Source organism: Phaenicophaeus curvirostris, chromosome 20 (genome assembly GCF_032191515.1).
Source record: "Phaenicophaeus curvirostris isolate KB17595 chromosome 20, BPBGC_Pcur_1.0, whole genome shotgun sequence".
NCBI classification, from domain to species: Eukaryota; Metazoa; Chordata; class Aves; order Cuculiformes; family Cuculidae; genus Phaenicophaeus; species Phaenicophaeus curvirostris.
This window is the reverse complement of record NC_091411.1, coordinates 4,798,606-4,819,632: the sequence shown is the minus strand read 5'-3', so window position 1 is coordinate 4,819,632 and position 21,027 is coordinate 4,798,606. Positions and strand designations below refer to the sequence as shown.

At 51.7% G+C, this 21,027-nt stretch overlaps 1 protein-coding gene across 2 annotated transcripts in view; it reads left to right on the top strand.

Moving 5' to 3' along the window:
- Window positions 1–21,027, top strand: part of ASTN2 (astrotactin 2) — a 344,412-nt gene that overhangs the window by 202,840 nt on the left and 120,545 nt on the right. For both annotated transcript variants that reach the window (XM_069873427.1, XM_069873426.1), the window contains 3 exons: window positions 18,596–18,720; window positions 19,095–19,199; window positions 20,675–20,854. In XM_069873427.1, coding sequence (XP_069729528.1) covers window positions 18,596–18,720; window positions 19,095–19,199; window positions 20,675–20,854 — 410 coding nt within the window. The remainder of the gene's footprint in view (window positions 1–18,595; window positions 18,721–19,094; window positions 19,200–20,674; window positions 20,855–21,027) is intronic.

Sequence of the window (21,027 nt, the reverse complement as noted above, 5' to 3'; positions counted from 1 at the left end):
ATTGACAGTACAGGAAGGCAATTTTCCCAGTGGCTTTCTCTTTGCTTTCTCTCCCTCCCACGTTACAAGTGTCAGTGGTTCCATAAGAGCACAGCAAGGGCTACAGAGTTGAAATTTTCCATGGACTGATGGGTAGAGCAGCTCTGGGTGCTTCATAAACTCCCCACGCCCATCTCTTGGAAAAGGCAGACACAGAAGGGCTCCCCACAAACAAAGCAAAGTCCCAGCTTGTGCCATTGGTCTCTATACACCAAACCTCCTTTGGCAGAGGCTTTAATTTCCTCTGCAGCCTGTCCGTAGCCTGCTCTTTACTTCCACCGTGAAGCAGGAGGGATGGAAAGTCATCCTTCTGCTGCCTCAGCCAGTGCTGGGGTCTAAGGGCTGATTTGTTGCTGCCTGGAAGCAGACATATCTTCCATCCTTAGGGCTAAATTGCAGCTGGAAAGTTCTCAAGGTTGTCTGGTTTATCCTAGGAGAGGCAGCTTTTCCAAGTCAAGCTGTCCGAACGCATCCTGGGGGTGTTGGTTTGGGCAGTCCCAGGCTGGGCCAGGACCAGTTCCTACCAGGGCTGCATTCTGCCTCTTTGCGCTCGGGACAGGGCTGGGATTACACCTTCCAAGGGTCAGAACCCAAAGCATTCCTTGGGGCTCTGTCTGTCAGCTTCTCAGGTTAAAAACAAAAGGATATTAGTGCTCTGTCCTCCTTCCTGTGACTGGCACAGCTCCTGCTGCGCTGTGCGGGTGATGGCTGGGGTGCATGCAGTGGGGGAAAGCTCCTCCCAGGGAGGGTCTGCACAGTGGGAGCCTGCACAGCCTCACCATCACAGAGATTTCAGTGTCTGGTGTTGACTGCAGGACTAGTTTGGGGTCTCACAGTTGCAAGGGGCAGGGGAAAGCAGGTCTGAAAGGAGAGTAACTTACAACGCGTGCCTACATGCTGTAGCACGTGATGTGCCGGCTCGGCAGAGCTCAGAGCCTGGCAGGAGGCAGCATGCCTTGCTCCACAAATGCTTTCAGTAGCCTGGAAGGTTGGCATGGCTGCCCTTTCACATCTGAATGTAGCCTGGTGGCTCCAAAAGTGATGGGCAGTGATAAGAAGGGCTCGCTTCCCTGCACGCAGTATCCTTCCCCACAGCCAGGCTGCCTGGTGTTTCGGAGGATTACGCAGTAGAAGCACCATTACATCATCTTCTAACAAGGAAAGAGAAGGAGGTTAATGGAGAAGAAATTATTAACTAAAAGATGTAATTTCCCTTTGATTTTCATAGATATTCAAGAACCTCTCTGAGCATTAAGGTACCAGCTGTTAGAGAAGCCCTTAATTTGGTGCATTTGAAACATAGCAGGAAGCTGCCTAATACCAGGGATTAAAAGCCTGTTTCTGCAAAGTAGGAGCAAGAACCTGCTATCAGAACAAGGGGCTGAGTATTTTAGAAGGATTTATAACTGCTGGGATCCTTTAGCTATGCAGATGTAGCAGTCCTTTGAATGGTGTCCGCTTCCCATGTCGCCGCATCTTCAGTGTCTTTAATAAATAGGATATTCTCAATCTGCCAGGCATGTCAGCATGGTGTTGGGAAAAAGCCTTTGTGTTGGGAAAAGCTGTCTCACACACTCTGGCCTCAACAAAGCTGGTTGTGGCTGTATTTCTGTCCCTTTGGGATGATCTCTTTGCCACCTAATGGTCTCAGCACTTCAGAACCTCTGCTGGCTGCGTGGTCCTACTGGCTGCGGCTCGGCATGGCTTCACGAAGCAGCTGGTGTAGCCCCAATGGCTTTATTGAGTTAAGTCAGCCTGAAAAGATGAGGTTGTGCAGCAGGTATCTTTAGGACATGAAGTAAGGATGGTGTTTGATGTGAGTATGCGGCACAGCAGGCTGGTAGTGAAATGGGAGGGCTGCACAGCTTTGGAGGTCCCAGATTGGAGCAGCCTGAAGTTCTAGTCCATGCTGGCTCAGATTTTGGGGTTTCCGTTTAACCTGCATCATTTTATCTGGGGGAGTCAGACAGCACCCAAACATTTTGGTGGCATGACTGAGGAGATGGTAATTCCCAAGGGAAGGACGGAAGAAACAAATGCTGGCTGCTGCAGCCAGTGCACCCACAACAGAGATGGGTACAGAATAGTTCATCCTGTGTGCACTGTGTGTGTTCTGTGTATACATTAGCAGCAAACCTCATTGTGTTGCACAGAGCCTGTCCTTGCTCACATGTTCTTTTGTGGTGGTCCCAAGGATGCTTTCCCCATCCATCAGCTGTAGTGAAGCCACAGCCCAGCAGGACGTGAGCACCACAGCATCCATGCAGCTCAGCTTGAGCCGTCATGAATTATGAGCCCTGGGGGCAGCTTTTTCTGTACTGAGGTGGCTTAATAACCCTGTGGTGGTTGGGGTGACCTGTTGGACAAACCAGCCTGAAGTTCAAAGGTTCTTGTTTGGCAGAGCCAAGCCGTGTCATTGCTGCTGCTGTTTCATTGCAAGTGTTTACATCGAAGTGCTCCTCTGGTGGTGCTTCTGCCATGCAGCCCCTTGCTGGGGACTTTGGAGTGGAGGACAGAGGAGGGGAGGATCTTTCATCACACACCAGAATCATGCCTTGATCCTTTCACTGCTGAGCCAAAAGCACGTTCAGAGCTTCTGCCTTCTGGGCATCCCTCTTTTTCCTTAGAAAAAGGTTCTTCTCTGGCAAAATGCTGTGTGGTGTTAATAAATAGGTGAGATTGGAGCTGCTCTATTCCAGTCACACCTCTCGGTCTAGCTGGGAGGCTCAGCAGTGGATCCAGTTTGCTAAAAACTAGATTAGAGCAATTTTCCCCTTGTTGCCTCACGGTGGGGCAGAGCCCAAACTCCACACCGTCTCCAAATCATGGGGGGATTATTTTCCAAATGGGTTGTTTGTTTGTTCCTTATCTGGTTTTGTGCCGTCTCTTTGCCACAAGGGAATAGAGATTTTTGTTTAAGTGCTGTTTACAGTTTCAGACTGTTGCTTTTATGCCGTTAATATGGAGAAAACCCAAATTACTACCCGCAGAGCCGGCTTTACGTGCTGGATTATTGCTGCACGGCAAACGGGATGTCAGCATGTTCAGCAGAGCAGTTCCCGGGGAGCAGCCGACTGCCCTAGCTGGGGTCCCTTCCCATTCCTGCCTTTGGCTCTGCCTGGCTCCTGGCTCTTGCTCTGGCTTAGCACAACCCAGAACCACGAGCAGCACTTTGCTCGGTCACCAGCCTCATCAGTGAGTCCAGGAGTTTCTGTGTGCTGGGACTGGAGGTTTGGTGGCTGAAGGCAGGGAGAAGTTTTGTGTCCCCACTTCCTAACTGCAAAATACCTGGTAAATACTGAATGTTTTCCCTTCTTCAAAAGGGAGCAAGGCTCTGGAGGATGCAGGGCTGCCATGGTGTGCCAAGCACCTTCCCACAAATTGGAAGCACCCTTCCCTCTGCAAATCAGTCCTTGGAGGGTGTGGTTCCTTGCATCCTCACCTATAAAACAGGGCTGCTACTTCTTTACAACCTTGGCAAAGAGCAAGGGTGAGTTGGAGGTGGTGCTGAGCACTGGCCAATGGTGCTGAGCACAGCACCGGGGTGGCCAGGATGCCACAGGGTGGGATGGGGGCCAGGATGCCATAGGGTGGGATGGGTGCCTGCTTGTCCTGAGCGCTGCCAGCCCCGCAGCCGGCTCTGCCTCCACACAACAACGTTAATGCTGTTCAGGCAGCATGCCGGGTCACTGAACCGATGCGAGGAATTGTCATAATATTGATGGGGAGTTTGGGAAGTTAATTTTAAATCTGTCACTCCTTCCCCTCACTGCTTCTCAGCACTTAATAAACTGTCTCGGCAGTGGCGGGGCGTGCTGATAGCTCAGCACCATCCCTGCCGGAGGCTGCTTTGGGCAACATCCCCACCCCATCGTTCCCCCTGCTCAGGGGAAGCCTTGTATGAGCCATGGGTGCCTCTTGAGCCATGGGTGCTGGGATGGGTGCTCAGCCAGATGCAGCATCACATCTGGGTGTAGGAGGCTGGGTGGGGGCTTTGCTAGCGCCATCCAGCTCAGAGCTCACTGTCCTACCTCCCGCAGCGTCACAAATGTAACATCTGTATGTAGTTAAATTAACGCTATTGATTTTCGCGTATTTTTTCCCCCTCTTTCAAACCTCTGAGCACAGAAGTTATAATTATGCTGTTTATTATTCCTGAGTTGGCAAGCTTAGCGCCAGCCGGTGCCCCAATGCCTTGTTTACCTATTATCCTTCAGGCCAGGATAACGTATGGATCTCTTTTCCAGTGGCTGCCTTCCATTTCGCTCCTCTTTTTATTATTTGTTGCTGCAATTCTATTACCTGTTCACAGCTCTGAAGCCTCAGACATACTAGTTGGAAGCAATGATGTCTTTCCAAGCCAGGCTAATGCCTCAGGCCTTGGTCCTCAGGAGCGGGTAAGGGAGTTGTTAGCAGTTTAGCAGCTCTGTGGAGCTCTGGTGGGATGTGATGATGCTCTGCTGTCTGCTCTGCTCCCTCTATATGATGTGAAGAAGCTGCTTGCAGAGCAGAGGTGTCCTGGTAGCTGCTTGTGGCCATGCCAGAAGCAATGGTTTTCTAGCTCCCAAAGACCCCATCTGAGGTTTTTTCCTCAATACCCCAAGAGCCCTTGGAAAAAATCTGTCATTTTTCCTCAATCTCATTTTTCCCACCTCTCAGTCTAGCAGCAGGGACATCCTGGCTGCTTTCTTGAGTCCGTCCACCCCTTTTCGGAGCCTACAAGTTGCATGCAGACACCTACCGTGTATTTTGAGCTTATCCTCATTGTTCAGGCTAAGCACTGGGGTTTTATCAATCCAATATATATACGACTGATGCAATTAGCATAGCGCTCCCTCAGTTAGGTCACTGCTGCATCCTGTGTGCATCAGCCCTGCTCTGTTTCAAAGCTAGCATCCCACTGAGAAAGAGAACAGATTGTATGGCTTTGAGCTGGTATTTCTGACAATCTGCAGGCACTGGATTCCTAGTAGTTTGGGGTTTTTTTTTAATTCTTGTAGCAAAACAAAAGCAAATCTAGTGCCAGTGATATCCTAAAGACAGTGTAGGGGCCCAGGGGGAAGAGTTGTTTTTCTAAAGTACTGATTGAGATGTCAGTAATAGAGGTATTTTAAATACTAAAGGTTTTCAGATTTGTTTTGTTTCTGATGTGGATAGGAGTTATGGAGAGAGACAGTGGATCCTTGGTGAGTGTGGGTATGGCTGTTGCAGCTGCCTCCTGCTCCTGCTGATCCATCCCTGCGCTGGATGCTCCCCTGAGCGGCTCCATTTCATTCCAGTCTGTGTGGGCAACAGGATAACCTCACGTGGCATCATCTCTGCCATTTGGCCATTGCCCTGCTGCTCCTAGCGTGTGTCTGAGGAGGGATAGTGGGGTGGAGGAGGGATAGTGGGGTGGAAGGGACCAGCACAGCCAGAGCCCTAAACCAATTGCACATGCATAACTTGGGGCTTGGGTTCCTTCCCTGACCCCTCCTGAGCCCCAACAGTGCCAGGCAGAGCGTGAAGACATGCTGGTGCAAAGAAATTGAGAGCTGTAAAACCACAACCGAGCTCTCCACCTTTGTCATGATGCTAAGGAAAATCCAAGCAGCTTTCACCTCCGTCCATGCCCTGAAAGCAGGCTTTGCAGCTATGCAAACTGACAAGTTGATGTTTCAAAGCAGAACTTGGGCCCTGGAGATGGGCAGCGAGAGGTCAGAGCCTGAGTGGTGCCTTGGGAGTTGTGGGTACCACATGTATGTGTCCTAAACCCACTCTTGCAGACACAGGCACAGTCCAGAGCGCAGGCACTGCTGTTGGGGATGGTACCACCACCCACCAAAGCTGATGGAGTGTCACCCACAGGCTTTTTCTGGGCTTGAGGACCAGCTGATGTTGGCAGAGCTTTCCTTTCCCCCAGCAAGGGATGCCAGGGAGCTGCTTCTCCACCCCGCGCCCCTGCTCCCCCCAGCCCTGGCAGTGCATTTGTGTCTGCGCAGATGTTTGTATTCTTTGCAGCTGATGAAAATATTCATTATCTTGTTAGCTGCTGTGGCGGAGGAAGTTCAGATTTGCATTTCCACAGCTAATCACGCAGTGCAAACAGAGGCTGTCACGCAGCAGCGCTAATTGGGCAGAGCAGTGCTGTGCCCAGGCAGGGAGCCCTCCCTCCTGCCTTTCCCAGTGCCAGCACTGCCCTGCCAGTGGGGATGGCAGGGAAGAAGGGCCAGGAATGCATCGTTGCACTGTGGAGGCGAGGAGGATGATGAGGTTTCTGGGAGCAGAAGGCAGAGGAAGGCAGCAGGAATGAGAGCTTGGGTTGCAGTGTCAGCTGGGTTGGTTGGAGGAGTGCTGCTCCTTGAGCTGGATGGGAGCAGACAGTGGGATTCTGCTCCAGGAATGCTGTTGGGCAAGGGACGTGTGTGTGTGTGTGTGTGTGTGTGTGTGTGTGTGTGTGCCTACAGAAAGGTTGTGGTTCCTAGCCCTGGGGCTGGGAGCTTCTCCTGGGACGAGAGGTGAAGGGTGTAGGGAGATGCTTATCTTTTGGAGGAGCTGGTCTGGGACATGGGCTTCTCCTGCAAGGAGCCTGCCGTCATCAGTCTAGGGTCCTTGGTGGACATCTACATCTCCCCATGCAGTTGTCAGGGGCTTAGTGAGATCTTCAGGGTCCACCCTGCAATAAGGTGGTTCTGACACCCTTGTTTCGAGTCCTGAGCATGAGGATAGATGTTTGCAAGAGGGGATGAAGACCACACAGTAGAGGAAGGACTGGAGAGGTCAGCATCAGGCACTTGCGGAAAGAGCAGGGATCTGCTCCCCTCCTGGGTTTGGCAGAGGTGAGGTGACTCATGTGCTACCCCCTGCTTGTCACCACAACCTTCATGGTGCCTGGCACTGCTAAGCCTGTCTTCACTTTTCCAAGCTCCCAGGGTACCTGGGAGGTTTCCTCCTGCCCTGTGCTGTGGGGACTGGTCGGTGGGGGAGACTCCCTGACCTGCAGATTTTCCCACCTCTGCCTTTTATGATGGTAATTACAGCTGATGTTATTGCATAGTTAATTTGCATTATTAAGAGATTCAGTGGAGATTAGTTTTATAATAATAACAGCTCAGATTTATAGAGTACCTTTCATCCCAGGGGTCCTTATAGAGTTTATAGCCTTGCAGTGATGTAAGGGCTCGCAGAGAGGAATTGCTTCTCCTTTCTTCATCGAACATGGGGTGTAGCTCCTCCTGGGATAGGGGACCTCTGCACCTACTCAGATCACATGAAAACAAGGGTTATGTTCAGCTGAAAAGAAAGAAGAGAGTGAGGCATGAGTGTTTGAGGCAGTAAATTGTAATCACCTGGCTTTAAGCTGTGATAGCAGGGGTTTTCCATCATGCTGTGGGCACTTTGGTGGTCACCATAAGCATGGGCTCTGGGTTAGTGCTGCCTGCAGCACAGACACCGCCTGAGCAGCACCTCCAGGGATGAGGCTGACACTTACCAGCCCCACTAGTGTCAGCACTGGTTGATGGAGATTCCCCATCCAGGCTGACTAAATCAGCTTGACATTGACTTAGCAATGCGAATCCTTGCTCCAGGCAATGCAGTCACAAGCAGGTACCAGCATGGGGATATCTGAGCGCTCCACGGCTGTGCCAGCTGTCGAGCCGTACCTGCTTCTGAGTTAGCAGCAGGGCTTGGATGCAATCCTTGTCACAGGAGAAAAACTTGTCTTCCTATTTCTTACCCCAAGTGATCTCTCTCGAGATGGAGGATTTGCTCTTTCTGTGTGTCGCAGGGTAGCTCCTGACTGCCTAAACCAGAAGGCAAGGGCTAGGTTTGGGTTTGGGTCTCATCAGTCAGACCCACTGCCCACCAAGAAGGTGGACAAGCTGTGCTGGATGCTTTCCCATCCTCTGCCACAATCTACCCTGAAGGCATGCGGGATAATGCAGATCTCCTAAATCTTCCATCACACCCAGTTTCTGGGAAACATCACCTGGCCTGGATGCTGGGGCTGTGTCCCAGCGCGGAGAAATGCAGGAGCAGGCAATGGGGAGTGACCCAGCTCTGCTCCCCCTCCTCCCTGTCCCCCAGCGATGCTCCCTTGCTGCCGTGCTCTCCCCCCCCCCAGACTGCAGCCGGGCAAGGAGTTTCCCATGGGCTGTTGGCTTCAATAACAATTATCTTGAGATGAAAGCTCGGAGCGTTTGTGCCAGTTCATTTCTCACCCAGCGTGGGCCAAAGGAGCCTGGTGCGTGCGGAGCAGGCTGCGTGCCTGTATCCTGGCTTTCCTGGGGATGGTGCCACTTGCCAGCTGTGCCCATACCCGCAGGCAGCAGGAGAACATCTGGAAGTTGTGATGGCACTGCCACTTGTCATCAGGCAGCCACGCAGCCCAGATGCGACAGCCGCAGAGGTGGAAGGAGGAATGCAAAGTGGAAGGTGTTCCAAGGTGCTTTGCTGAGCCCTGGAGTCAGGGTCGGCTCTTGCACCGCCTTCCACTGGGAAAGTGGTGAGGGATGAGTTTGCTGCGGGTGCTGTCACCCCACCCCAGCTTGCTGTGCACATTGTTTCATGGTTTCCACAATTAACATTGCACACAGAAACGTGACTTTGCAGATGCAGTAGCAAATCTCAGCTAATGCACCATATGCTCTGGCTGCCTGACAGCGCTGGGGAGCTGCCGTTTACGGATGTGTCCCAAAGCACTGCCCTCCCTAGGTGCTGCCTTTGCCTTCCCTGCCTGTCCCCAGCCCTGGGGGGTGCTGGGCTCTGCACAGCAGAGCGACAGTGATGGTCTGTGCTGGGGGATTGCTCCTGGGCAGAGCCATGGGCCAGCCGAGCATCCTGCATAGATGCTTTGGGCAGGTTGGGTGCTGCAGCTTTGGCCAGAGGGTGCCAAGCACCACTGGGGTCACCCCGGGCTTGTTCGAGTCCTGCATGGGGATGCTGCCATATGGCAAGCCCTGTGCGGAGGGGAAGCAGGAGCATTAACTGCGTTGAAATGACTTTGTCAGGGTGCCAGTTTATGAAATGTGTGCTGATATTGCAGCACTGCCACTGCCTGTAGCTGTTTTTTCTTTGCTTCTAATGACTAATAGAGAGAAGACAAAACAATTTCTATTAGTTTCTCCCACGCTGCAGTGGGTTTCTTATTTTCAAAACCTCATTAGAGTTTGTAATACCATGGTGGTAGTCAAGAGCAGTCCGAATCTCCCTGGGGGGAAAGAAGAACCGAAGAGATATGATGTGCAGCCCGGTATTAACACTTTTCCTGGCTCGTTTCCAGAGTACCTCCTGATTCCTTTCCAAACTCTTATGCCTTATCTCCATCTTAAAGGTTAACAATGAAGCTTAGGAGTGGGGAAAAAAAAGCTTAAGATCCCGAATTGTTGAAAGAGAATGGATGTGTGTGCTGAGCAGAGAGCTGGGGCTGCATTTACATTGGAAAGGCAAATATTATTTAAAAGGCAGTGCTTGGCTTCCCAGGGCATTGCAGCTGGGGTGTGGGATTCCCTGGAAAAGCTGATGATGCGAGAGGTTGCTGGGGTGTGGAGAGGCCACCAGCTTCAAGTGGCTGTGCTAGACACTGTGCCCAAATCCTGTAGGAACTGGATGCAAGGCAGGCATCAGCCTTGCACCGGTTCTTTGGGAAGTCCCAGCATGCAGTCCTGGCTCCTCTGAAGGCAGTGGAAGTTTTGTATTTGTTGCCTCGTTACTAATGAAAGCACCAGCTTGAGCAACGCTTGGGAAATGATTGCAAACAGCACCCAAACAACCCGTGCAAGGCGACCCGCAGCCTTGACTCAGCTCACCGCCAAAATAATCATTCACAGGAGGTGTCCAGCCTCGTTTTGGATTGCTCAGGCATGGAAAAATGATCCCTATAGAGAAACTGTGCCCAGATCATCTCGTAGTAGCCTCGGCCCGGTGGGCAGAAGCTCCATGAGCTGCTCCAGGAGGTCTGTCTGTCTGTCTTCACGGTGCTTCCCCATTCAGATGGTTAAAAAGCTGAAAGCGGCTGAGCTTAGGGAAGCCAACAAGGTCAGAGCCTTTGGCTATCAGTGATGGCAAAGGTAATAGAGGGAGGCATTGTGAAGAGCAGGTACATGGAGCAAGACACAGATCCTCCTTGCAGACACTAAGGAGCACCAGCCCTTTGCAAATGGGAAGAATTTTGCACCTGCTACCTCAGCTGTTGTGTGATTCCCAGACTTTCCTAGACTTTCAAGGCTCAGCAGATGTGTCCTCCTAGTCCTGCCATCAGGTTGCAGGTTCTGGGTAAGGCTGCTGAGGCCGAAACCCTGCTAGAAATGGACAGTGGTGGAGACGTTGTCTATCTTGCAGGTGAGATCAGCCCAGTGCTTAGTGCAGAGCCATCCGGAGAGAGAGGATTTGGCTGACCTGCTTGTTTCCCTTGGCCCTGCAGGAGGAGGAGAGGAGCCGAGGGGTGTGGCTGGAAAGGGCTTGTTCTGGGTGATGATGCAGCAAAGTGACATCATGCATCTGTGTGATGCAAATGGCCTCAAGTTGTGCCAGGGGAGGTTTAGATTTGGTATTAGAAAAAAATTCTTTACTGAAAGAGTGGTGAAGCACTGAAAGAGGCTGCCCAGAGCAGCAGTGGTGGAGTCTCCTTTCCTGGAGGTTTTCAGATAACATGTAGATGTGGCGCTTCAGGTGACATGGTTTAGTAGGCACAGCGGTGTTGGGTTGACGGCTGGACAGGATGAGCTTAGAGATCATTTCCAACCTTAATGATTCCGTGATTCTATGTGATGCGCCTACGTGATGTGACCCGAGCAGGGTAGTAGTAAGGAGATAGCAACTTACAGATGGAAAGTGTTGGGCCAGACATACACTGGGTTGTATTTCATTAGCTTCCTTCCTGTTTGTCATTGAGCAGTCCAGCAAACAAGGAGGTCTCCAGCAGTAAGTGTGAAAAGCTTAGTTCTTGTTCTGTCAGAGAGAAGGGGCTGTTTCTGGACTCTGCTCTTTTAGGCTAGGGTCCTGCTGTAGCTAGATGTCACTTGGGCTTAAGTATTCATGATGGCAGTTTCTGCACCAAGTCATAGAATCATAGAATCACCAGGTTGGAAAAGACCCATGGGATCATCAAGTCCAACCATTCCCATCAATCACTAAACCATGTCCCTCAGCACCTCGTCCACCCATCCCTTAAACCCCTCCAGGGAAGGTGACTCAACCCCCTCCCTGGGCAGCCTCTGCCAGTGCCCAGTGACCTTTTCCGTGAAAAATTTTTTCCTAATATTCAGCCTGAACCTCCCCTGGCGGAGCTTGAGGCCATTCCCTCTCGTCTTGTCGTGTCTCCTAGGTCAAATGCATTTGCTTCCCAATGGATTTACTCCCTGTGGGTGTGGGCTTCCAGGAGCAAGGTGTGTCAGAGTTCCACACAAACAAGAGGCAGGTCATCAATCTCTTCTCTTTTTTCATCTGGGAATGTGTCAGCTTTTTGTCCTCACCCTCCCTCAAAAATGGGTTTTTGTGGCTTTTCTTGAAGCTTCTTGCAAAGTCACCTTTAAGCTTAGGTTAAACATGGGGAATTTCAATCCCAAATGGCATAATCCTTATATTTGCGAAGTTGTGTAAGAGGCTTAAAACCAGATCTTTGCATAAGATTCCTCTTGCAGCCCCGACTCCATAATTAAGGCATAAATCCAGCTTTGCATGCCTGCATGCTGCCTGCTGCACAGGCGCTAGGCGTTGCTGTGGGAACCATAACTTCCCAAATTTGTTTTCGCTCAGCACTCCATTTCAGCCTTTTCCCAACAGGCACTCCAGAGGAAGAAAGATCCACAGCCTACTGCACGCTTTCACCCGCAGGAGACACACTTTACTGGAATAAATAAATAGCTGTGTAATGGGGAGCAAGGTGGGGAGATAATAAAAGTATCTGGGACCCAATATCTCAAAAACTGCCAGCTGGGAGAGGCTGGGGAGCCTCTAGGAATCCCACACATGTGGCATTCCATCTGAGCTTCATGGCTTCTGATGACCAGAGCCACCCCCAGCTGTCTGCTCCAGGGCTTGCCAGGGTGTAGGACAGAAATCTCTGCTCTCATCACACACAGCTTCACCATCTCCCTGTCTCAAAGCAGGTTTCTGTGTGTTTCTTTTAGAAATGGTTTCAGGAGAGAATGCGCTTCTTCTCTGGGATGGAGGACATCATGTCCACCATCGCTGCCATGGTGGTGGGCACCACTGGCTGGGTTTCCCCTTGTGGTTCGTGGCATCACTGGGGCTGCGCAGACTAGAGGAGAGCTGGGTCTGCAGAGAGTTGAGCTTGCAGTTCAAAAACGCCAACAGCAGCATGCTTTGGATTAATGTGAAATGACTTTGATGTCCTGGTGCACTAATGGAGAATAGGAAAGTAGACCCAGTCTCTGATGAGACTTGTCTTCAGCTACCAAGGAGGTGCAGGAGCCCCTCACAAGGCACGGAGGTGGTGGCATCTGTTCATCTTCATTCATCTATTTTGTACTTAAAAGCAGCAACAACCAAAAAAAAAACTCTGCTTGGATTCTGACAAATAGCTTTGGGTTGACCAAATTCCTGATGTATAGTGAATAAACTATTTACAGAGAAGGAATCCCCTTCCCTGATGCTATCAACTCCTTGGGAGCAGTGCTCCTCCCACCACCTGTGTCCTGCCTGGCTGTCATTGCTGCAGCAGGTCTGAAAGTCTCATGTTGGCATGTCATTTGCTGAATGTCACCATCATCGTGCCATGGCTCGGGTCCCTGCACAGCACCACATGCCTGGTGGCACAGGCACTAGCTGGGTTTGCAGCTTCTGCTCCCAGTGTGGTCCCTGCTGAGAACCACCACCTTTTGGCTGGTCCTGTGGCTCTCACTGTCTTCTCCCATGCTTTGCTGTTTCCAAATTTGAGTGAGACAAGGGCAGAAGAGACCTGGTGATGCTATTGAGGGCCTCCTGCAGTCGTGCCCGTGCTGTGTTGTGATTAGTATTCCCATGCTGGGATCCAAGAGATGCCAAGACAGAGCCCATGGTGTTTTTCCAGCATTGTCTGAGCTCTTTTCACATCACAGAAGGTGACTTTGCTGCTGTGCAGCTCCAGCCCCATGGGATTGGGAGGTGTGGGAAGAGGGGTCCCGGTCCTCCCAGCACCATGGAGGGTTTTGGGGCTCAGTCTAAAAGTGTGTGGAGGGGAAGGTGCCAGAGTACCATGCAGGTAGGTTCATCGTGCCAGCTCCAAGGAGCACTGTGCGTGCCCATAAGTGCTGCAGCCCCAGCACTGGCAAGATTTACCTCCCCGAAACACATCAATTTAAATGCTAATTCTCCCTGAACCGAGGGGTGAGGCAGCTGTTGAATATTGTTGGGCTGTTTATTGCTGCAGTGGGACACTCTGGGGATGTGGAAGGGAGGGATGGGCAGCATGGGCCCAGGTCTTATTCACAGCATCAGAGTTGCTGTGGAGTAAGGGTCACGGCTGGGAAGGTTTTGGGGTCACAGAGAGCTCTGGATTGTGTCTCCTCTCCCACAGCCTCGTCCATCCGCACATCATTGCAAATAGTGGTTAGGGCTGGAAGCTGGGGAGCTGGAGGGGACTCCAGGGCTGAGCAAAACCTAGCCAGTCTGTCCTTTTTATCCCTCCTCGTTATACAGGAGTGGGACCTAGCTAAAATTAATGACCAGTAAATTTGGAGTAAGTAACTGCTGCTTCAGAGGGTTTGCATTAAGCCTTTATAATTCACCAATGCCTGAGGTCATAGAGACACAGCGGGGGAGATTTACGGCATGCTTACATTCCCCAAAGTGGCTGTAGAAACAGGACACCCTCTTTTCTGTCTCCCAGTGGCTCTAGATCAATTTTTTTTTTGGTGCCAACGAGCTAAAAAGGAGCAATTTCTGACTGTCCCAGTGTCGCATGCAGGCTGGGCCCTTGTGAGCTTGCAGCCACCCCGGCAGGAAGGCTTCTCGGAGGAAAGTTGGCACTAAATAACCTCAAATCCATCTTGTTCTCCCCAAGCCATTGCAGGACAGAGAGAAGGAAGATTAATAAATTATTCTTGCCAGAGAAGGCGTCCTCTCAGACTTGCATAGCAGCAAGCGCAGTCCTCACATAGTCACTTTGCTGAACATGAGCACGCTGGATGATAATGTGATTAACATTTGTAGCTGCGCCAGCTCAGATAAGGGTAATTAAATCTCACGCTTCAGGGCATCAGCTAATCACTTGTGGGGTCATTTTATATATTGCTTTTTTTTTTTTTTTTTTTACCCCTTCATGAATATATTTGCCCGGTTGGTGCGATGCAGGGTGCGCAGGTAGAGGAAGGAATCCCCAGGGGATGCTTGGAGTCACAGTGCAGGTTGTACAAGAGCAGGAGGGGCTGCAGAAAGGCTGGTAGGCAGAGTCTGGCCTCAAGGCCATGTCCAGAAAAATTGAATTAATGTTAGTTGCCAGCTGATCTTTCACTACTGTGGGCCAAAATCCCGCTGCAGGCTTGGCCCTGAGTTTCAGCCCCTTGACAAGGAGACGAGGTGCTTGGACCAAGACCTGGTCCCATCTAGGAGGACCACAGTCTGGCTGCTCACTGGTGCCTGTATCGGGCTCTCCTGCTCCTCCAAAAGCCCCCTTGCTCAGGGATGCTGTGGGATGCTGGTTCTTTTGAACACTTCCCATCAGCTGCGTGATGATATCAGCACTGTGGAGCGCAGCAATACTGCCCTGCGCTGCGCCACACCATGACCTTGGGTGTATCATTTAAGGTCAGATTCACTGAAAAGATCTCCAGTTTGTGTATCGAGTTTCAGAAGGTCAGGAGGACACCGGCACAGCGGGCTCTTGCTGCCTGAGCCCTCCTCCTGGTACCTGAGCCACCGCTAATTGCCTTCAGCCCACCAGCACCCCAGGATGGAGGGAGCTGCTCTGTTATCTGTGTCACCTCAGGCAATGGGTGGATTTTATGACTTGGCTGAGGTTCCAAGATATGTCCATCAAAACTAGGAGTTTGAGCTCGGTTTAATCCAGGTGACTGCGTTTCTTCTCAGCCCACCCTGCCAGTAAGAGAGCTCAGTAAAGCCTTTGGCCATTTGACCTTTCCCAGCGTGAAGACTTCTTTATCTGGAAGTCAGCTCCCTCCCAGGGCAGAGACGTACTCTGGGTTGGATGCTACTCTGGGGACTGGGGCTGTGAAGGAGAAAGAGCATTTCATTGTATAATGACAGTACCTGAAAAATGCTCCGAGAGTCGTGTAGCTCCCTTCCAGGAAAGCTCTGTGAGTTGATGAGTGGATTTAGTTTGCATTGCTCTGGAGAAGGTGGTCAGGCATCTGCTCTGTGAGTGCAGGGAGATGCTGGGGAGCAGAACAAGAGACAGAGGAGGATGCTGTGGAGCTGCAGGTGCTGGGAGCAGGTGGGTTTGTTTGGCTCTCATCCTATTGGATGAAACCTGGCTCCGTGGCTGGCTGGAACCGGGAAATCCTGAAGATTCTTCCGTGCCTCTTGAAAACAGCATGGACCCCCAGGTCTAAGCCCCTGCGGAGGGGCTGGTGGCTCAGCCGTGCCCCACAGAAGCATGTGTGGAAATGCAAACACGGGGATGCTGTGACATCTCTGCCCTCATCTGTGTCCCTGCCCGTCACACAGAGCCCGACGGCTTTGATCAGAGACTCCAGAGAGCACAGAAGCCTGGCAGAAACTCTTTTTTGTGCCTCTCTGGTGAACAGTGCTGTGAGCCGCAGGGTTATTAATAAGGTGCAGTGGAAAAGGAGCGGCAGCCCTCTGCCGGCTGCGGCTCCATGGCTCATCGCCCTCCCCACTAGCCGGGAATGCCGTGGGCCACAGCCATCAGGCTCAAGAAAGTTTGGGTGACCCCATTGTCTGCCCCCTGGTTTGCCTTCCACAGCAGCAGCGAGGGCTCGGGGCAGTGGCAGCTCTGCACGAGGACTGTGCTGTGCCCAGACTCTGCACCCAGTGGGTGCTCACTGCTGCGTGGCTTTGGCTCATCCATGCTTTGGGGTGGCTGAGAGAGGGAAGCTGGAGGTAGGAAGGGAAGGAGGAGGTGCAGGAAGGGTTTGATAGCTAAAAAGCATCATTGAAGTGCTCTTGAGTCCTGCCTTGTACCGCTGCTCCCTCCCATTACGGGAGCACATTGTGGGCATGCACCGGTGTGTGCGCCCACGCCTTGACTCCCGTTTGCCCCTTGTTTTTCCTTGACCTTTCAACTGCTAAGCAGTTAAAGCAAACAGCTCTACAGCACGGGGCAGCTCAGAGTGTGGCTTTCATTAAATGCCTTTTCATAGAGGTGTCAGCTCTGAGCAGCAGCTGCAGCCTGTGCATTCCTTTCACACCCGTGTGCATCTCCTCCAGCTTCTCCCTCCTAAGCTGCCTGTGCTTGTACCACCAGCCCCTGGGGGGTGCCCTGCCACCCAGGTGAGCCAGGATGATGCCCAGGGGCAACTGATCCACACACAGTATTTATATAACTGATATATATATAACTGAGAGATATATATATATATATGCTATAACTGATCCTGAGGCACTGAGTAGCATGGTTTAGTGTTTGATAGGAATGGTTGGACTCGATGATCCGGTGGGTCTTTTCCAACCTGGTGATTGTACGGTTCTGTGATTCTGTTGTGGAATGGGCATGCATCAGTGAGATGGATTGGGTGGGTTTGCATGAGGAAGGAGGGAGAGGTGGCTTCTTTGAAGCTTCTCTGCCTTGAACGCAGTCTTCTGGTGTCTGCCATGCCATCTTTGGAAGGTGCCACCAGCCAATATCATTGTCCTCTCTAGGCATCCCTTCCTGGTCCTTTTGGAGATGGGATGCAGTATGTTGGCATGACCCACTCATCCCTGTGCTCCTCTCCGGGTGCAGGGTGAGCTGACCCCTCAGAGAGGGGACAGTCCCTATGCTCTGGGGTGGCTGGTGGGCTCAGCACAGCTGCATCCCACATTCCCAATGCAGCATCGTGCCATTAGGATTTAGTAGTGCTGATGCTTTTCTCCAGTCTGTGCTGAGGCAGAGAAGAGACACCGACACGCTCTTTCCTGTGTTCCCTACTGATTTGCCTAATCTTGCAGCCCCTGCTTCCCACCACCCACTCAGCTCCCCATTTGCATTGCTAAGACAGCAAAGGGCTCGGAACAGCAAAGCACTTGCTCTGCCGTGGGGATCCCACAGCCAGCATGATCAAGAGGAGATTTGGGAGCACGTGTGTGAGCAAGAGGCTTTTCCCCTCAGACAAATAAACAGCTTTTTCTCCAGCAGTGCCTAAAGCGAAGCTCCTGAGATGCATTCAAGTGCTGGGGGCTTTGAGATGGGGATGCGCAACCATGCTCAGCCCCACTCCTGTGTCCCTACCTGCAGCTGCTCGTCCCAGTGCTTCTCACCCACACTGGGGCCAAGAACATCCCCAGACTGGTTGCACTGGGCTTACAGCCTCCTGCTCAGCACTGGTGCTGGTGGCACTGGCTGTGTCCTAACCCTAGAGCAGCAGGAGGACCCTGGGAAGTGCTCCAATAGTCTAGCGTCTTGCTGCTATGGGACCTTTGGAGGTGGCCACAGTGTCCCTCTTTGTAAGATGATCATGCGATGATGGAGCATCCTACCCAAGGATGGGCTGTGGTGGGTAAAACCGGGGAAGCAGGATCAACCCAGCAGCTGTTTAAAGGAAAATCTATCCAGACAAAGGCAGCTGGGGCAGGCGGTGCCAGCCTGAGCCTCCCCTCCGCTCCTAGGGCTGACCTGATTTTGCAGGAACCTCCCTTTTTTCTGCTCTGCTGCCCTTTCGTCTCTGTACCTGGAGGACTCAGAGCCTCCTGGCCTATATTTTGGCTGTAAGATCAATATTTAAAATCCCCCCTCCTGTTTTTCTTTGCGCAGGTGTGACGTGTTCCGCTTGCTGGGGGAGGCTCATCTCCCAGAGACCTGTCTGTTCACTGTTTCAAATAATTTCCCTGCTATCATTGTTCTAGAAACAATTCATTAGGGGCCTATTATACAATGTTAGACCTGCCAAGGTTAGAAAAGATCCCGCATGTGTGGTAAAATCACACTGTGAGCTGCACGCCCTGCATTTTCTTTTTGGTGTCTTGTCTATAAATGTGTCTTTTCCTCCTTTTGGAGTGTCAGTCGTTGGGGGCAAAGCCGTGGGGGCGATGATGCCGCCTGGGCTGGAGACCTTCAGCAGGGCTTGGTTTGGGGCTTGGTCTCTGTCCCATTCTGGGGGGATGCTGCAGGTGGTGGAAAGGGGCACCTTTGGGGTGTAGCAGCCATTCCTTGCTCCTCGCCACTGTCTGCCCCCTGTCCACTGGCAGACCTTGAACATCCAGGCTAAACGCAGTGGCCAGGTCCCCCAGCTGAGAGTGGTCCCACACTGCTAGGGAGCTAACGGAGCTGTGGGAGCTCATTAAGCATCACCTCAGAGAAGCGCAGAGGCAGGTGCTGCAAACCCTGTTGGATGTCCTGCTCACAGGAATGTCATTCTCCCTCCAGAGCCATGTGTCCTTGTGCTGCCAGAGCAGCTCAGCCCCCGTACCTGGCCACAGCCTGCATCGTTGCTTTGCAGTTGTCTTTTTTTCTCTGCAGGGAGAATAACTTTATCAAGGACTTCCCCCAGTTGGCTGACGGCCTCATGGTGATCCCGCTGCCCGTGGAGGAGCAGTGCCGTGGCGTCTTGTCGGAGCCTCTTCCCGACCTCCAGCTTCTCACCGGTACGAGCTGCCCCTGGGTTCAGCCCCCACAGGGTCGAACACAGCAACCAGAGCCCCTTCTCCATCCATAGATCCCAGCGTGGTCCTCAAAGGACATCAGCCTCTTTTGTGCATCTTTCCCGCATCCCTTGGGCAGAAATAGTGTATGGGCTGTGTGAGGCTGCCCCTGCATGGCAAGGCAGCGTCTCCATCCCCACGAGCCACCAGAAGGTGCAGCTACTGCAATTCTGGTCCTGTCAGCAGCCCAGGGACTCCACGGTGTGGCTGCTGAGGAGGTCACCATCCTGGCTACCATCCTGGTTTTGGCATGCAGCAAAGCAAGCGCTTGGTGTGAGCACGAAGTGTTCACCTGAGCATCGACTCTTCCTTTGCAGGTGACATCAAGTACGACGAGGCGATGGGCTACCCCATGGTGCAGCACTGGCGGGTCAGGAGCAATCTCTACAGGGTGAAGCTCAGCTCCATCACCCTCTCTGCAGGTGAGGGTTTCTAGCAGTGAGGAGACACGTGTCTCCGTGGGTGGGTGGGTGGTGGTCATGCACAGTCATGCCAAACATCTCACCAGCATTTCCCACCTCCAGGCTCTTCTCAGGCAGTAGCTTACACTCCCATCGCTGCTGCAGGAGTAGAGATTTACCTCCTATATACAGAGGGGAAACTGAGGCAGACTTTGTGTGTGTGGCTCATTCATACAAACCAAGAGCTGGGGTCAGAGCCAGGATGAAGCTGATAAGCAGCACTGCAGGGAGGATTTGCACAGGGCTCCTGTGTATACCTGTATGTATGAAAAACACCAAGTTCTTGAAAAAACGTGGTTTCAAAAGGATGCAAATAGTGCTTGTAAATGCGGGTCATACAAAGCAGGGAGTCGCAGATGAAGAAAGGGCGGGCAGGAGGATCCTGCAAACGTCAAAACATTTCACTTCCATGTTTTTATAGCTACACATTTTGTTTCAGCAGTGCTGAAACATTTTGTTGCGACCTGAAATGTTTTGTCTGTTCATTTCAAAACAGCATTTTTTATTTAAAAATCAGCCTTGTTTTAAATGGGAAAAGAAGGGGAGAAAAAAAAATAGTGCAGACAGGCTGTACAGTCCTGGAATGAAATAACCTGCTCAGAGCTGAACAAAATATTTGGGTTCAGCTCAAAATGAATTCTTCTAGCTTTTATATTAAACCAACCTTCTCTTTCAATAAAGCAACCAACCAGCCAGATAACCTCATTTTGGTGACAGTTATGACGTATTTTCTTGCAGTATGTTTTTAGTTCCACCGCTGAACCAAAACGGTGATATCAGCCAGCTCTATGTGATATCTGGGTGCTGTGTTTTCACCAATGTCTCCACGATATTTCACCTCCATAGAGCAATGAGGATCTGTGTCCTTGTCCCGTGGCATCAGTCCCCAGGTGCTGCTCCATCTTTGTGCACTCACAGAGCTGCCATCAACCCAGAGCCCCCTGTGTCCCTCTGGGCTGTCTCCAGCATCCCTAAAACTAGTTATTGGTTGTGTAGGGTGTTTATACCGGGGGTTGTACACCATGCAATTCATAATAAATTCATCGGTACACTAGGAGAGCATCTCTCGTTATGGTTACTGCAAAGCAAAGGTCAAGAACATCCTTTGGGGAGAGCATTGATGATGTCCCAGCAGCCTGAAAAACAGGCCAGGGCTGGTGGGAGGGGGGCGAGGTGTGTGTTCATATGTGTGTTTACTCTCTATAAAGTGATTTGAGAAATCTCTTAGGGAGAGGAATCACAGAAGGATGCCAGAGCCCCAGCCTTGGGTAAATAGCAGGCTGGGGATAGCACAGGATCATGTAGACTATGGAGGCAAGAGGGGAGAGATTGCACTTTGTACCTATGTGGAAACTTGTATGTCTTGAGCAGGGAATCCTCTATGCTCCCTTCCCCCTGCCTGGCCAAGCTTCTGATCCCCTGCCTCCTTTCCACAGGCTTTGCAAATATCCTGAAGATCCTGAACAAGGACAGCAGCCGGGAGGAGCTGCTCTCCTTCATCCAGCAGTTTGGCTCCCACTACATCGCAGAGGCTCTGTATGGCTCCGAGTTCAGCTGCACCATCCACTTCCCCAGCAAGAAGGTCCAGCAGCAGCTCTGGCTCCAGTACCAAAAAGGTGAGGAGGGCGTCGGGAATGGGCAGTGGCACAAACACCGGTTATCACTGGGGCTGTTTTCCATCCATCAGCCCTTCTCCCTCGTGCACACTCCATCACTGTACCAGTTAGTGGGCATAAACAGGAGACTTGGACCAAACCGAGTGCCCAGCGGCAGGAGAAAGTGGCACATG